Below are 18,037 nucleotides of genomic sequence, written 5' to 3'. Positions count from 1 at the left end.
CCATCTTATTTGCTGCCTTAACTATCCCGTCTTCTTCTCGCATTTACTCCTGATGGACCACCCCCTTAGGAACTCGCTTTGCTCTGGGGCTCATGGCAAAAGCCTTGGATAGTATTACCTTGAAGATCCATTCCCCCGCGGACACGCTGGACAGGGAGGGTGGTTGTAGCCTGGGCTATCGGTACAGCCCATATCATGACTGTATGGGATTCCAAAATAATAATCAAAACCTGGAATGGAAGCAACAGTTTAGCACCCCACTTGGCTGCCACTCTGTGTGCCCGCATTCTTAAACCCATAACAAAATCTTAATTTCCAATGATTTAATACTGCAGTGCTATGTGGTATGTAATTAAAAGAGGATTTGATTAATATCCTTTCGTAGTAGGCAAAGAAAAGCCCTTTGCCGGGTTCTGGTTGTAAGATTAGATTTTGCAAAACACCTTGTGATTAGAGTTAACCCAGATTAGGAGGAAGTGGAAAGAATTACTGAACACCTAATACCTCAGGGCAATTGCCAACATGTTCAGAAAAGTGTCTGGTGAAAATCTATTACACGTATGACACCACTTAAAGGTAAAAAACTCACAAAATCCTGCCCTTGAGATGCTTTCTATCTGAAGGAGAGATGAGCTAGATAGACTCAGTTATAAGAGACGGATGGGTAAGCTAACAAGAGTCACTGGAGGAAGGAGCTACTTCCAGGGTGGGGGGACATGGGGGTGGGGCAGCAATCTCATAATGCTTCTGGAAAGAAATGGCATTTCAGCTCAGATTCAGCAGGCAGGCAGGATTTGGGTTTGGGGTGGTTGGGTAGGAGTAGAGGATGTTAGTGTCAGGTTGAGGACTGAGTCCCTTGCATTGAATATTTTTCTGAGATGCTCCCTCTTCCCATCTCTTCTCCAACCTCACTTTTAGCTCAAGGATACAGCTACATATGTAAACAGAATGCATAGAAAAAGGAAACTTTCCCCCAATTACCCAGGTAATTTCTTCAGTTCTCTTTATTTCACCAGAGATAGAGAGAACTTGAGTCTCCAAAGAATTGCTATTTGTCAATGGTCTCAAACTTCAGGCTCAATGAGCAGAAAGAGCCACATTTTCATCTTCATCTCCACTCCTCTCCCTCTCAAGGAGCATATTTCCTAAATTAATCAACTTATCTCTGGTCCCCTCCACTCATCTCACATCTTGATGGCTTGGTGGCTTGTGCCTCTAAAGGGTGGAACTGCACTGGTGCTTTCCAGTCCAGTTCTAGTGTTAAGTTTCCCACAGAGCTGCTCTATCCTCACCCCGTCCCACTCCATCTTCCTCCAATCCATCCATGCCCCTTGTATAGTCTCTAAACTTTCCAACATTGCAGGCCGCACAGTTCTCCCCAACCAGTGAGAGCACTTCTTGAGTTTGCCCTCAGGTTTTATCTTTGTAAACCCAATATGTGGCCAAGAAAAGTTTGCTGTGCTGAAAAAGAACTGGTGTCTCCATATTAACCTGGTTCACAGGAATAGAGTTGGATGCCCCATAGGTAAATGTCATAGACCTAAAACGTAGACCACCAATGCCTTTGGTGTTGGGGATGAGTCTAGACAAGGGCTCAGCAAACATTTTCTCTAAAGGGCCAGAGAGTAAATATTTTAGGCTTTGCAGGCCAGATGGCCACTCAGCACATAAAAGCAGCCATACGCAGTATTTATAAAAACAGGTGATAGACTGGATTTGACCCATAAGTCATAGTTTTCCAACCCCTGGTCTATACTATAGGTGTCCTTAAATGTCAGAGTTGGAAGGAGGTCTCACCGGTTTACTAGAGCCCTGATCTGAGAAACAACCAAGGGCAGCAGCAGGAGTCTGGATGCAGAGAAGGGATGTGTGACTGTGTTGGGCATGCTCCAAGGACACTGATGGAGAACTAGGAAGGTGCTCCACAAAGAGGCATGAAGACTAATTTTAGGTGTCAAGTTGTTTCTTCAAACAATGGCCTACGTGTCATGTGGAGGCCTTTCATAGGTGGGATTAGCATCTACAAGCAGTTGATTTTAAGTCAAGGTGATTACCCTTGATAATGAAGGTGGTCTTCAGAGGGAGACCTGAGGGCTCCAGGGGTCAGGAGGAATTCTGCCTCAAGCCTACACTCTGCAGCCCTTCCTGAGCTTCCAGCCTAAGGAATTTGCACTCCAGATTTCAACATCACCCTTGCTGGAATTTTCAGTCTCCAGTCCATCCTGTGGAATTCGGAGTTGCCAGACCCCACAATCTCACAAACCATTTCCTTATAATAAATCTCTTAATATAGTTATACATATAACGTATTGGTTCTGTTTCTCTGGAAAACTCTGACTGAGAGAAGAGGGTACAAGAGGCAGGAAGGTGTAGGAGTGAACAGGGAGACCAGAATCAAGAAATCAGAGTGTCCGAGCCAGAAGGCTTTTAGGAACTGGCTGGTGTAGTGATAGGAAATGTGCAGGAGGTACAAATCCATCATGGCACCACTTCCTGTTCAGCAGGACGAAGTCTCAGTACCCCTTTCTGGCATAGGACTCCAAGAATGCACACCCAAAGTTCTGTCAGCCCGATCCAGTCCAACCCCTCATTTATCAAGTGAAGACCAGAGAGGAAAATTAAGTTCTGGAGTAATTTTCAATGAGTGGAAAAGCCAGGTCTCCACTTTCCCCACTTGCCATTTTTAAAAAGCACATAGTAGAAGATACCAAGGAGGCCCAAGTGGGATATGGGGCATGAGGGAGAAGAGAGGGCGGAATGGGCAGAAAAAGAGGAGGCAAGAATCCGAGGGGATGTAGAAAAGGCCACTTCAGCCAGGGAGGTTCTGAACCAGTGAATGCCAAGGGAGTGAAGGCCAGCTTAGGCCAATTCTCTGAAAATCAATTCCCCAAAAGTTGTTTTCTCAATCCAAAACCCTTCAGATGCATACCTCCAACCAGATCTAGGCCAGAGCAATGCAGCCCTTTCCCACAGAGAGAGGGAGAGATATTGGAGCAGGGGCAGAGTAAGCCTATACAAAAATAGTCAGAAAACCCCATTTAAGGAATAGACCACCCATCTACTTATAAAATGGCAGGAGTGGAAGCAGAAGGGGAAGCATACAGAAGGGCAGGGGAAGAGGATTACCATACAAATTGAGATAAAAGTCAGCTGCTTTGAAGAGAAAGCCCATCCGTCACATATGAAAAGGAAGAGGCAGGTCAAGGAAAAAAAGAGGTACAACTACAGTTTTGGGGGAAAAAAATCAATAATTCAGTGAATTGAACATTCAAAGAATCTACTGTTGAGCACACTTATTTTCAGGGAATGGGCTTTTGACAGGTTGACTTTGGCTTGCTTCACCAGGACCAGAGGGCAAGGGGTCTGAGGAAGCAAAAGGCTACAGGAAGAAGCCAAGAAGGATGGTCTCCAGTTTGGGGCCATATTTGGTTCTTTGCTTATGTGACCCTTTCAAATGACATCTGCTTCTCATTAGACGAGAAGTAGCTAGATGTCACAAAGGGCAATGTTTCTGGAAAGTTCAACTCACTGTGCATGTTCTTGGAGTCCCATGGTAGAAGGGGCACTAAGACTGGGTTCTGCTGAGGAGGAAGTGGCGCCATGATGGATTCGTGATTTCTGCCAGAAGAATGGGGAGAGAGTGGAGACGCACCTCCTATACATTTGCTGGCACAGATTGTCCTGGAACTGGGAGGTAGCAAAAACACTGATGGTCCTCCCAAGGGGGAGCTTTAAGGGCACGCAGGCACCAAAGAAGGAGGGGCCAGGGGAGAGGAACGTGAGTTCAGGTGGGAGCCCTGGGCACCCCAAGTGCACTCAACCGACCCTGTGAAGGAAGAAGTCCTACCTTAGAGGGCAAATCCCCAGGGGCAGGATGGCTTAAGCGATAATGGAGTCCTTTTACATAGGGATTTTTATTTTCTGTCTCCCCAGTAACAAATCCCCCAAAGAATTCTTACCACGAAAGTTGGGGTGGTAAGAGCCGTGGTGCCCAAGATGCCATTTGCCTGGAGAAAAACAAGAGAGAGGCTTTCAGAGGAATCCTCACAGGGGCTCCTGGGCCCTCCAGGGAGCTGATTAAACACTCAGTTCTCCATCAGCTTTGCCCTTCACGGAGGACAAGCCAAGAGCGCCTGCAGGTGAGGTGTGAAAGGCAGGGAGGGCGGCCACAGGGAGGCAGCAAGCAGGGATGACTCCGGCCCGCACGCGACAGCCCGCAGTGAAAGGGGCAGACAAGGCGTCACCAGGAGCCCAGGGAAGCCACTGGCCACAAGCAACCCGTCGCCCCCTCCACCCTGCCCTGCTGCGCTGGGACCTGCAGAGGCCCCCAGGGGCCCAGAGTGCGGGCGCAGTGCCCCCGCAGCCTCGAGAAGACCTTCCAGGCTGCTTCCCTCCTCTGGCTCGCTGGCCATCAGCAGCTGCAGAGGCCGAGCGGGCAATGCTCCCTGCTGCAGTTCTAGTCCAGGCCAGATGAGAAGATCCCGGCACAGGCTTGCTCTGGAAAGGGGTTCAGTCGGAGCAAATAAGGGACAAGTGAGAGCAGGTCCCCCTCAAGAAGAAGGCAGCTGCAGCCGCCCACCGCGGGGGAAGGTTTAGGGTCATACCACATGGGTGGCGAGAGCTCTACAAGGCTGGATCTCCCCGACCTGCTGCTGCTGCTCCAACGAGCATCCCCCAGGGGAATGACCCCCAAGGCAAGGGAAAAGAAGAGAATGTGGTGCAGAGGCCCAAGGGCACAGGGGGAGGACCAGCTGCGACAGGCGACGGCAGGTGCGCAGCTGGGCAAGTTCATTTACCTGGCCTCAAGAAAAGCCATCCTAGTTGTGAATGGTAAAATGAAAAGACACCTAAAATGGTCCGGCAAGGATTCTCTGGCCCAAGTGGGAGCTTCACAAGTGGTCGCTGCGGATGTAGCTGTTGTTGACATTCAGCAGCTTTGGGAGAGAGGGGGTGGAAGGAAAGGAAGGGCTGAGCCCTAATTGGTCCCTCCTCCTGCCAACTGGGGCATGGTCTTCTGTAAAACTGTTATGGGACTGACCCTGAGGCCAGTGTCCCCAGCGCCTCCCCTTATCCTGGGTGAAGCAACCTCCTCCAGTTTGAGGCAGGAAGCTCCAGGCACCGATCATACACCCATAGGGCCCCTCCCTGCCTCCTGCTCATCCCACACCCCCTCCATCCAGTTCACATGCAGGGGAGGGAGGCAGCGATCCCCCCTGGGGCCCAGCTCTTTGACAGTGGGCAGAGCATGTATAGGCCGGCGGGGGAACCACTGGGACCCTGGAGGGATAGAGGGACAGGGAAGCAATGCAGATGGGGGCACAGGCTGGAGGCAGACACCCCTGGCAAGGCCTGGCCTTCACCTGCTCCTCTTAGGTAACTCTGAACAGGTCTCTTCACCTGTCTGAAACTCAGTTTTCTTGCCTATAAAATGGGGGAAATAGTACTGGTAGTACTGATTGCATTGGGTTGCAAAGAGTCCCCCCAGAATTCAAGTTCCCCTAGAACCTCAGAAGGTGACCTTGTTCAGAAAAAGGGCTTCTGCGATATAATTATGTGAAGGATCTCAAGAAAAGATCTTACTGGATTTGGGGGCCCCAAATCCAATGGCAGGCATCCTTATAAGAAGAGGAGAGGACACACACAGACACAGGGGAGACGGCCTGTGAAGACTGAGGAGGAGATGGCCACAAGCCAAGGAACACTGGGAGCCACCAAAACCTGCAAGAGGCCAGAAGGCTCCTTCCCCAGAGCCTTTGCAGGGAGTGTGGCCCGGCCGATACCGTCACAATGATGAGAGACTAGTCTCTGTGGTTTCAAACCACCTAGTTTGTGGTCATTTGTTAAAGCAATCCAAAGAAATGCATTAATTGCAGATGGCATCCCATCGCCCGACGCACATAGACTCTTAGCCCAGTGCCAGGCACATAATAAATACCTAGAGGTGCCTCAAGAGTTTTAAAAAAGGGGGAAGTGGACATGGTTCAACTGATAGAGTGTCCGCCTACCATATGGAGAGTCCAGGGTTCAATACCCAAGGCCTCCTGACCCACGTGGTAAGCTGGCCCCCATGGAGTACTGCAGCACGCAAGGAGTGCTATGTCAAACAGGGGTGTCCCCGTGTAGGGATGCCCCACATGCAAGGAGTGCATCCTGCAAGGAGAATCACCATGCACAAAAAAGCGCAGCCTGCCCAGGAGAGTGGCACCACACACATGGAGAGCTGACGCGGCAAGATGATGCAACAAAAAAAAGAGACAGTTTCCTGGTGCCACCTGACAATGCAAGTAGATGCAGAAGAACACACAGCAAATGGATGCAGAGAATAGACAAGGGGGGGAAGGGGAGAGAAATAAATAAAATAAATCTTTGGAAAAAAAAGTTAAAAAAGGAAGGAAGGGAGAGCAGATATGACTGGAGTGGTTGAGCGCTCGCCTCCCACATGGGAAGTCCCGGGTTCGGTTCCCGGTGCCTCCTGAAAAAACAAAAACAAACAACAAGTAAAACAAATGAAAAAACCAACTCAGGGAAGCCGATGTGGCTCAGTGGTTGAGCACTGGCTTCCCACATATGAGGTCCCAAGTTCAATTCCTAGCACCTGGTACCTAAAAAAAGGAAGGAAGTCATTGGTGCTGTGTGCTGTGGCAGATGCTGCTGGCTGCCTACCCTAGTCCCCTGTCCCCATTTATCCTACTACTAGAACTGCACTTTTGTTTGGGGGTGGGAGGGTGAGGGATCAGTGTGCCCAAGATCTAGTAAATCATTAGAACGCTGTCTTCAGTTTCCAAGCCTCTCTAACAGCTAGGGGTGGCCATGGGATCCAGCTCTGGCCAATACGACTTAAATGCAATTCTGCCGTGGGCAGGAGCAGAGCCTGAAAAAGATCTGCTCTCCTGCGAAAAGAGGACGAAGGAAGCTGGCGCCATCTCTTCTTCCTTCCTTGAACCTACGTGAGGTGAAGGGCACCGTAGCTGCTATATCACAACCACGAGGCAGCGAGCACGGGGACCCAGCCGACGTGCTAAGGATGGCAGAGCCGAGTGGAGGAAAGGCCCTGGTTCCCAATGACGTCCGTGAGCAACGGAGCTAACACAAGCAACAACTTGCTTGTTACCACCACTAAGCTTGCTGTAAGGAGGAAAATAGCTCCATACATGTTTTTGTCCACTATTAGGTCTTTCACTTAGAGCTGAAATCATTCCTAACTCACACAAGAAAACAAAGCAGCGCAGGTGGCAACAAGGGGCTACGCTAGCACGAAGCAGACACCGCGGGAAGCCAGTGGGAAGCGGGCTCCAGTGCTACCTATCATGCCGGTGACGTAGCCCGCCCGCTGCAGCACCTCGCCCAGGGTGGTCTCGTTGAGCGGAAGGCCTCCCACGGAGGTGACGGCAAAGTTGTGCGTGACTCCATTGCGAAGGCCGAGCCGGCCGGTGAGCAGGGAAGCCCGGGAGGGCGAGCAGGTGGAGGCGGCTGCGTGGAAATCCACAAACCTGCAGGGAAAGGAAACCGGTCAGGACCTGGCCAACACAGGAAACCAAACCAGGAGAAAATGCAATTCTTTCCCGCTTCCCGGGATTTTGGTGCTGCAAAAGAGCCCATGGATCACCCGGTGGCTGGACTAGTAAGGAAAACGAAGCCTGGAGGGACTAGTTCAAGGCACACAGAGAAGAGGTCCACTGTCGGCCCCTTTCCTAGACTGTGCAGAAATAGGAGAGATGTCTAGCTGTTGCCTACCGTCAAGGCACTTGTGGCCTCATTGGGAAACAAGATGTGTACAAATTCAAACAGCAGCAATGCAAGGTAGGACGCAATTAAGACCCCAGATGGGTCGCAGAGGAGATGGAAAGTGGAGACAAGAGATGCCCCAGGATTAAGATCGGCAGAGACAATTCAGTGAAGGTTGGAGCTATCCGCAAAGGCTCCTCAGAGGAGGTGGGCCATGAGCTGGGATCTAAAAGACCAGGCGGTTTAGAATAGGGCCGTTGTATTCCAAACGCTTTTCCAAAAGAAACTTTGTTCAGAATCCCAAAATGCAGAACAGATAAAATCCCGGTTGGCTCTGTCTGAAGCAGAAAAGGGGAGACTGCGCTCCACACTCCAGCTCCTTTTGCAGAAGCCCTGGCCTCTTGTGCACAAATCAAAAATCACAGACAAGGGCACACCTGGTGGAAGAAAAGCAAGATATGCTTATTTTTGCAAAGGGAAATACTGGAAGGATAAACCAGAAACAATAACAAATGATTTTCCAGAAGCAGCAGAGGGGCGAGTGAGAATTTTCTGGAATATGTTTTTATGTAGCTTTGGCGCTGATTCACGTAAATGTTTGATTTATTCAAAAATTAAATAAAAAAGCAGGTACCGTGCACCTGCATGAAAAAAATGAAAAAAAAAAATCAAACAAGTGTGTATTGTTCCTGGCATCAGTGACTCAATCCTTTTTATTCTGCAAATGACGTACATGAAGTACTTTATTCAGTAGATTGCTGTAAGAAAATTTTAAGATCTTGATGTTCACACAGCTTTACAATGCTATGGATTCATGGGTTACAATCGAGCAGGTAAACTAAACTAAGATAATAACAATAATAACCATGGCCAGGAGACGTAGCTCAAGTGGTTGAGTGCCTGCTTCCCAGGTGCAAGGTCCTGGGTTCAATCTCCAGTACCTCCTAAAAGCAAAACAAACAAACCAATGAAAAAAAATCCAACTTTTATTGGAGAGCAGATGTAGCTCAGTGGTTGAGCACCTGCTTCCCATGTATGAGGTTCTGGGTTCAATCTCTGGCACCTCCTAAGAAATAATAATAACCATGAAGCTGGATCTTATTTATTTTTGTTTGCCTTTACTCATAGACAATACTCAATAAATGTTGAAAGAACAAATTTTAAAAAATGAAATCAAAAAGGAAAAGCAAATAAACCCTATAATTTAAAAAAACAGAGACAAATGAACCTAACATTCTAACAAATCGCTAATATGACCACAAAGAGGCAAGAATCCTTGCAAGTGACATTAGCACACTGTATGTCCCTAGTAGGCTATATTCTAAAGACAAAAGAACTGCAAGGAAATCCTTTTTTTTTTTTTAAGATTTATTTTTTATTTCTTTCTCTCCCCTTCCCTGCCTTGTCTGCTCTCTGTATCCATTCGCTGTGTGTTCTTCTGTGTCCACTTGTATTCTTGTCAGCAGCACCTGGAATCTGTATCTCTTTTTGTTGTGTCATCTTGTTGTGTCAGCTCTCCATGTGTGGCGCCACTCCTGGGCAGGCTGCACTTTTTTCTGCACTGGGCAGCTCTCCTTACGGGGCATACTCCTTGTGCATGGGGCTCCCCTACGTGGGGGACACCCCTGCATGGCATGGCATTCCTTACGCATCAGCACTGCACGTGGGCCAGCTCATCACATGGGTCAGGAGGCTCTGGGTTTGAACCTTGGACCCTCCATGTGGTAGGCGGACACCTTATCTGTTGGGCCAAATTTGCTTCCCTGCAAGGAAATCTTAAACTTCACTCCATAGTTGTACTGTTGTTAGAAACACTGGTATTGTGATTTTGAAACTAGTTTATGTAACCGGCAGAATAAAGCATCTAAGTAATTATACTAATGTTCCTAAAAAAGAACTAGAATTTTCAGTATAAGCAAAAAGAAATAAAAATATAAAATAAATTAACTCAGAAGAAAACCCCGGTAATGTTAAAATGTGATGAAAATGTCCTTACAAACTCATGATTTTTTTCATAAATAAAGTTTTATTGGAACACAGCCATGCTCATTTGTTTATATTAATAAATTGTCTATATCTGAGTTTGCACCACAACAGCAGAGTTAAGTTGCAACAGAAACCATATGTCCCACTAAGCCAAAAATGTTTCCTGTATGGCCCTTTACTGAAAAAAATTGCCAACTCTGATCTATATGATCACTTCATTGTGCAAGTACAGAACAAAGACATCAAAATAACATAAAATCCCTGCAAAGAGAAAGGCGTGCAATATCAGGTATACAACCAGCAGTTAAATATTATCAGAAAAAATCAGCTATGAGAAAAGACTTTTCTAAAAAATACATTTTCATTAGAGAGGTTGTGAACTTACAAAGCCATCATGCACATGTGTTGAATTTCCATACAACATCCTTCCACCAACACACTACATTGTTGTGGAACATTTGTTAAGGATTATGAGATAATATCAGACTATCACAACTATGGTCTATAGTGTACATTCGGTGTATTTTTCCATACTCCCTATTATTAACACAGCAATCTTCGGCACTGATGCAAGAATATTACAGTATTGCTGTTAACTATAGTTCATAGGTTACATTAATTGTATTTTTCCCATGCTTCTCCACATTCTTACCACCTTGCATTAGTGATGTTTATTTGTTCTAGATCATAGATGGGCATTCTTGTACTTGCCCTATTAACCACAATTCTCATCCACCTCTGGGTTCACTGTGTTATTCAGTTCCTAGATCATTCTTTAGCTTTCTTTCAACTGACATTTTTGTCCCTAGACTACCCATTTCAGCCACAACCCCATTTATAAACCGCTGTGTTAGTTATACTCACTATAATGTGTTACCATCAACTCTATCCATTTCCACACTTTTACAGTCAAGTTAATGAAAAATTCTCCATACACTAAGCATCAGTACCCTTCTCAGCCCTCATCCTATCTCCTAGTAACTGCTTTAACTCTATGTATTTATTCCTCATGTTTAGTTCATATTAGTGAGACCATACAATATTTGTCCTTTTGTGTTTGCCTTCTTTCATTCAGCATAAAGTCTCTTGAAAGTTCATCCATGTTATCATCTGTGTCCCAATTTCATTTCTTCATACAGCAGCGTGGTGTTTCATCACGTGTATACACGTTCTGTTTATCCATGTGTTGGTTGATGGACACTTGGGTTGTTTCCATCTTTTGGCAATTGTGAATAACGCTGCTATGAACATTGGTGTGCAGGCTTCTATTTGCGTCATGGTTTCCAGTTCTTCTGGATATATTCCTAGTAGAGGATTGTTGGATCATATAGCAGTTCTATATTTAGATTCTCGCAGAACCGCCAAACTGCATTCTACAGAGGCTGCACCATTCTACATTCCCACAAACAATAAAGGAATGTTCCTATTTCTTCACATCCTCTCCAGCACTTATTATTGTTTTCTTTTTTTAATAATGGCCATTCTATGCGGTGTGATATCTGATTGTCATTTTGATTTTCATTTCCCTAATAGCTAGTGATACTGAACATTTTTCAAGTGCTTTTTAGCCATTTGTATTTCCTCTTTGGAGAAATGTCTAAGTCTTTTGCCCTTTTTTTTTTTTTTTTAAGATTTATTTCTCTCCCCTTCCATCCCTGCCCCAGTTTGTCTGCTCTCTGTGTCAATTCACTGTATGTTCTTCTGTGACCACTTCTATCCTTGTCAGTGGCACCAGGAAACTGTGTTTCTTTTTGTTGCTTCATCTTGTTCTGTCAGCTCTCTGTGTGTGTGGCACCATTCCTGGGCAGGCTGCACTTTCTTTCACGCTGGGCGGCTCTCCTTATGGGGCACACTCCTTTGCGCATGGGGCTCCCCTACTCAGGGGACACCCCTGTGTGGGGGGGTACTCCTTGCGCGCATCAGCACTGCGCATGGGCCAGCTCCACACGGGTCAAGGAGGCCCGGGGTTTGAACCACAGACCTCCCATGTGGTAGGCGGACGCCCTATCCATTGGGCCAAGTCCGCTTCCCCGTTTTTTGAGTTAATTTTGGTATGAGGTATGAGATAGGGGTCCTCTTTCTTTCTTTTGATTATTGATATCCAGTTTATCCCAGCACCATTTGTTGAATAGACTGTTCTGCCCCAACTAAGTGGGTTTGACAGCTGTATTAGTCTGCCAAAGGGGTGCCAATTAGGTACCAGAAATCTGTTGGCCTTTTTAAGGGTATTTATTTGGGGTAAAAACTTATAGTTATAAGGCCCTAAAGAGTCCGACTCAAGGTTGCTTTCTTACCAAAGTCAGTTGCCATGTGTTGAAGCAAGATGGTGCCTGGTCTCTGAGGGTTCAGCCTTCCCCTCCGGGCTCCTCTCTCTCTCAGCTGCAGGCTAGCAATGAGGCTTGTCTCTCAGGGCTTCCTGGCTCTCCTAGTATAGGGCTTGTTTCTTTCCAGGCCTTCTATATCAGTCTTGGCTCTCTTCCCAAGGTCAGCTGCAAACTATCAGACAAATGGCTCATCTCTCCTTGGGGCCCCAGGATAAAAATGACAGAGCTCTCTCTCTTCCTGCGTGTCTTCTTGAGTGAGTGTCCATTTATATCAGCCCACCAAGGGGGCAGGGACTTAACCTGAGTTATGCCTTACTGATGTCTCACAAACAGAAGCCCTAAATTGATTTTCTCAAGTAAACTGAATCAGAGGACCCTCACTTAATTTAATACAATCAAAGGATATCACACCCAGAGGAATCGATTAGTTTACAAACATAATCTTTCTCCTTTTAGGATCCACAAAAATAATCTCAAACTGTCACAATAACCTTGTCAAAAATCACTTGACCATAGATGTGAGGGTCTGTTTCTGAACCATCAGTTCAATTCCATTGGTCTATGAGTCTATCTTTATGCCAGTACCATGCTGTTTTTACCACTGTAGCTAGGTATTAAGATTTAAAGTCCAGAAGTCAGAGCCCTCCAACTTTGCTCTTCCTTTTTAAGATGTTTCTGGCTATTCAGGGCCCCTTACCCTTCCAAATAAATTTGATAATCGTGTTTTCCATTTCTTTAAAAATTGCTGGTGGAATTTGGGGGTGGGGGGGATTACATTGAACCTATACATCAATTTGGGTAGAATTGACATCTTAATGATATTTAGTCTTCCAATCCATGAGCACGGAATGTTCTTCCAGTTATTTAGGTTTTTATTTTTTTAATCTTTATGTTCCTTTGTTGGAGCAAGATTCCTGACCGATATCCAGTGATGTATTTACTAAACATAGAGACCTGTGCAGAAACCTTACATGCTATCCATCTAAATAGGATTGTTATACTTTGCCTCTTGATGGAATAGTTCGACTTAGAAAGTTTTATACATCAAAAGTTTTGAACTTAACCAGGCTGACCATTAATTCATTTCTTAAAACATAAGTGGAATTGAATTTTAGGTACCATATTTTACATATTTAGCTATTTTTAAATTTCTTTTGACAATGCATTGCAGTTTTCTGAATACAAGTACTTTATGTCCTTGGTTAAGTTTATTCCTAATTATTTTATTCTTTCAGGTTGAAGTTGTAAATGGAATTTTTTCCCTGACTTCCTCCTCAGATTGCACATTACTAGTTGAACTCATGATTTTAAAAAATCTTTTTCCCAGCCATGATCCCCTGAAGAGGCCTAGAAACTCTGACACTCCAGTGGCAACAAGTGCACCTCACACCCCAATCATTGTTCTAAATGCCATCCCTCAGTGAAAGGAATCGGGGCTCCTTGGAGAAATAGTTAATTCCAAGTCTGGGGAAGGGAAGGACCGGGTGGGTCTGGGACATTTTGTTATGCCAGAAAGCCAGGTCACAGAAGCCAGCTTGAAGGGGTTCCCACAGGCTAAATTGGGGACAATTTGGGGATCAAAAAGAATAATCAGGGCGGCAGACTTGGCCCAGTGGTTAGGGCGTCTGCCTACCACATGGGAGGTCCACGGTTCAAACCCCGGGCCTCCTTGACCCGTGTGCAGCTGGTCCATGTGCAGTGCTGATGAGCACAAGGAGTGCTGTGTCACGCAAGGGTGTCCCCCACGTAGGGGAGCCCACGTGCAAGGAGTCCGCCCAGTGCAAGGAGGTGGTAAGGAGAGCCACCCAGTGCAAAAGAAAGTGCAGCCTGCCCAGGAATGGCGCCACACACACGGAGAACTGACACAACAAAAAGAAACAGATTCCCGTGCTGCTGACAACAACGGAAGCGGACAAAGAAGATGCAGCAAATAGACACAGAGAACAGACAACCGGGGTGGTGGGAGGGGAGGGGAGAGAAATAAATAAATAAATCTTTTTTAAAAAAAAAGAATAATCACTGTAATTGAATAAACAAAAATCCATGAGTCCATGCTCTCCTAAAAAATTTTTTTTCAAATCCACACATTCATATTGATACACAAAACCAAGGCATTTGCCACCATTGGAGAAGAGTGGTATACCAACTCTTCACCCTAAAAATTAGTAATTAAAAGGAAAACGTGAAACATTTACTCTGCCTTTTTAGGAGGACCCATAGCTATTGTCAAGTGATGAACGAAAGGTGCCTCGCATTTATGAAGACTGGCAGCTGACCACATAAAGGGATGCTAGAACTAAGAGCTCACGGGGACCATGGCCCCACTGCAGAACCTGATCATCAGTGAACGTGTTGCGAGTGGGTGCTCTCTCTCTCAGGCTTCACTCTCAGCCCACTCATGGGCTGCAAAGCACTGACAATCACCACCTTATTAAGTGACTGAACCTTGGGTCACCAAAAACGGGGCAACCTGACCTGACCTGCCTCCTGATGGGATGCACGTGAAGTTCACAACATTGAAGATTCTTGACAAAAATGTTTAACCTGAATCTGATCAAGCCTCTCTACCTAATTTTCACATAACAGGAGAAGGGCAAATTCAGGGTCACCACAATGAAATAATCTGACAAACCAAGATCTAGACATTCTACCAGACAAAAAGCCAGGTCTCTTCAAAAAGTCAGTATCAGGAAGCAGATCTGGCTTAACGGATAGAGTGTCCACCTACCACATGGGAGGTCCAGGGTTCAAACCCAGGGCCTCCTGACCTGTGTGGTGAGCTGGCCCACGCACAGTGCTGATGCGCAAAAGTAGTACTGCGCCTACATGGGTGTCCCCCACGTAGGGGAGCCCCAGGAGCAAGGAGTGTGCCCTGTAAGGAAAGCTGCCCAGCACAAAAAAAAGTGCAGCCTGTCCAGGAGTGGCACCGCACACACGGAGAGCTAATGTAGCAAGATGACGCAACAAAATGAGACACAGATTCTGGGTGCCGCTGACACAAGTGGACACAGAAGAATGCACAGTGAATGGACACAGAGAGCAGACAACGGGCGGAGGGGGAGGAGAGAAAAAAAATCTTAAAAAAAAAAAGTCAGCATCATGGGGGAAAAATAAGGCAGTGGAATGCTCTACCTTGGAAGAGACTAAAGAGATAACAACCCAAATGTAATGCATGATCCTTGATTGGATCCTGATTCAATCAAACAAGCTATAACATGCATTTGGGGGATAATTACAGAAATTTAATATGAAATGGATACAAGATGATATTTGGGAATTATGGTTCATTTTCTTGGCATGATAATGGTATTACGGCTATGTAGGAGAAGGTTCTTAAGAGATACATGCTGTAGTAGTTCAATGAAGGATTGCAGTGATTCAGAAAATAAATTTACTTATTATACATAGAGCAGATAAAAGCAAAAGTGATGAAATGTTAATAATATTTGAGTATATAGGTATTGATTTTACTCTTTAAAATTTTCTTTAGTTTGAAATTTTTTATATTAAAAGATTCTTAAAAGTTTAATAGCTTCTCAAAAAGGTATACAGAATTGTCATATGCCTCCACAGTTCTATTCCTAGGTATAGACCCCAAAGTTTTGAAAACTGGTACATGCACATGCATGTTTGGGCTTTTTTTGAGTTATTTTTATTTATTTTTCTCCCCTTCCCCTCTAACCCCACCCCCCATTGTCTGCTCTCTGTCCATTCGCTGTGTGTTTTTCTGTGTCCGCTTGTATTCTTGTCAGCAGCACCGGGAATCTGTGTCTCTTTTTGTTGCTCATCTTGCTGCATCAGCTCGCCGTGTGTGCAGTGCCATTCCTGGGCAGGCTGTGCTTCTTTTTTCGCACAGGGCAGCTCTCCTTGCAGGGTGCACTCCTTGCGCATGGGGCTCCCCTACGCGGGGGACACCCCTGCATGGCAAAGCACTCCTTTTGTGTATCAGCACTGTGTGTGGGGCAGCTTACTGCACGGGTCAGGAGGCCCTGGTTTTGAACCCAGGACCTCCCATATGGCAGACAGACGCTCTATCAGTTGAGCCAAATCTGCTTCCCTGCACAGGCATGTGAACTGCAGCATTAGCTACAACCCCAGAAGTGGAAGCAGCCCAAATGTCCATCAGCAGATGACTGGATAAACAAATTGTGGTATCTCTATAAATGGAATATTATTCAGTCCTAAAATGGAATGAAGTTCCGATACAAGCCCCAATGTGGATGAACCTTGAAAACATCCACTAAGTGAAAGAAGCCAGACACAAAAGGTCAAATTTCATATGATTCAATTTATATGAAATATCTAGAATAGGTAAATTCATAGAGGCAGGAAGATTGGTCATTGCTGGCAGCTGGAGGGAGGTGAGAATGGGGAAGACACTGCTTAGTAAGCGTGGTGGGTTTGGAGCTGTTGTACCCTCAGAAAAACATGTTCTTAAGCATAATCCCTTCCTGTGGGTGTGACACCATTGCTGGTAGGACTTCGAATGAGGTTTCTTCAGTCAAGGTGTGGCTCACCTCAACAAGATGGACTTAATCCTATTACTGGAGCCCTATATAAGCAGAATAAAATTCAGACAGACAGAAAAAGCCACAGGAAGTGAGAAGCTGAAATTCAGTGGAGCCCAGAAGAGAAAGGTGAGGCGGCCACGTGCATTGCCAAGTGACAGAAGAAACAATCACCAGGGCCCATGGAGCGCCAGCAGAACACAGACTTCCGGAAGAAAGCAAAGCCTTGATATGAACTGATTTGGCTACAAAGGACTTAGACATGGGAATGTACTAAATGCCACTGACTTGCTCACTTGAAAATGGTTAATTACATCTTATATGAATTTCACCTCTCTATGTAGTCATACATAAAATATAAAATTAAATATAATTAAATATATTATATTTTAAATATAAAATTTAAGTCATATATATGTTTAAGTCATACATACATACATATTTTTTTAAGTCTAAAAGAGAATGGAGGTCTGGAGTCTAGAATGAGCAGGGCAGTAACGGGGGCCACGGAGCCTGCTGCCAGGCAAGCTCAGGCACCACCCCGGCGTCCAGGGGTGAGGGGCCGGCCCACGGCCAAAGGACAGCAGTGACAAAGCCCTGTTCTCGACGCCTCTCCCCTCCTCGGTCCCCTTAAAGGCTTTCAAAAGCTCCTCAGATCCCAGCCTACAACCCAGCACAGCCTTCCCCTGGGGACGCTCTGCTCCCCTCCCGCTCCCCCTTCCTCTCCCTGGCCCAGGCCCCAGGCCCCTTCTCTTCTCGCTGGGGCCTTTGCACTGATTTTCCCCGGGGCCTGGACGGCTCCCCTGATGACTGGCTTCCTCCTCCCACGGGTCTCACAGTCAGTTTCCCTGCCCAGGGACCTTGGGCACCTTGTCTGTACTTCGCAGCACTGACCCCAGCCCGGACATAGCTGGTTTATGATGGTCTTTCTCCCTGGCTGCAGGCTCCACGAGGCCGAGGACATCGCCTTTTTCCTCGGTCCTCATTCCCACACCTGTAATGGGGCCTGCAGTGCCCCACTCAGACGGAAGGAGGGGGAGGAGGAGGAAGGGAAAAGGAGGGAGGGAAGAAGGGAAGACAAAGGGCAGGGTGGGGAGGGGAAGGCACAAGGAAGAAGGGGAGGGCAACAGGAGAGGTAGAAAGAGAAGAGGAAGGAAGGGGAGGGGAAGAGGAGAGAAAGAAAGTGAAGTAAGAAGAGGAAGGGGAAGCAAAGGGAGGGGGAGAGAGAAGGGGAGAAGGGGAGAAAAAGAGGGGAGGGGAGGGGAAAGGAGGGGAAAGGAGGAAGAAGGGGAAGGGGGCGGGGCTGGAAAGGGAGGAGAGGGAGGGAAGAGGAGGGAAGAGAAGAGAGGAGGCTTTCCTCAAATACTGGGAGGGGGAGCAGTGGTTTCTCTGGGCACATCCACAAGAAGTGGCACCTTTTTTTTTTTTTTAATGTTTGCAAACTCTTCCTCTGGGTTTTTTTGTTTTGTTTTGTTTTTCTTTATTTTGGAAGTG

The 18,037-nt window shown here is 46.4% G+C and overlaps 1 protein-coding gene across 30 annotated transcripts in view; it reads right to left on the bottom strand.

The window, feature by feature from the left end:
* The window catches only part of ARSG (arylsulfatase G), a 164,446-nt gene that overhangs the window by 56,613 nt on the left and 89,796 nt on the right, over nucleotides 1–18,037 (bottom strand). For 22 of the 30 annotated variants that reach the window (XM_071210764.1, XM_071210767.1, XM_071210775.1 and 19 more), the window contains 4 exons: nucleotides 7,303–7,490; nucleotides 4,797–4,934; nucleotides 3,960–4,007; nucleotides 119–230 (listed from right to left, as the gene is read on the bottom strand). In XM_071210764.1, coding sequence (XP_071066865.1) covers nucleotides 119–230; nucleotides 3,960–4,007; nucleotides 4,797–4,934; nucleotides 7,303–7,490 — 486 coding nt within the window. Of the gene's footprint in view, nucleotides 1–118; nucleotides 231–3,959; nucleotides 4,008–4,315; nucleotides 4,935–7,302; nucleotides 7,491–18,037 lie in introns of those variants that run through there. The other 8 variants (XM_004459486.5, XM_058284613.1, XM_058284616.2 and 5 more) reach the window with 2 other exon arrangements.

Source organism: Dasypus novemcinctus, chromosome 21 (genome assembly GCF_030445035.2).
Source record: "Dasypus novemcinctus isolate mDasNov1 chromosome 21, mDasNov1.1.hap2, whole genome shotgun sequence".
Lineage (NCBI taxonomy): Eukaryota > Metazoa > Chordata > Mammalia > Cingulata > Dasypodidae > Dasypus > Dasypus novemcinctus.
Note: the sequence above shows the minus strand (reverse complement) of the source record. Positions and strands in the feature narration are given on the sequence as shown.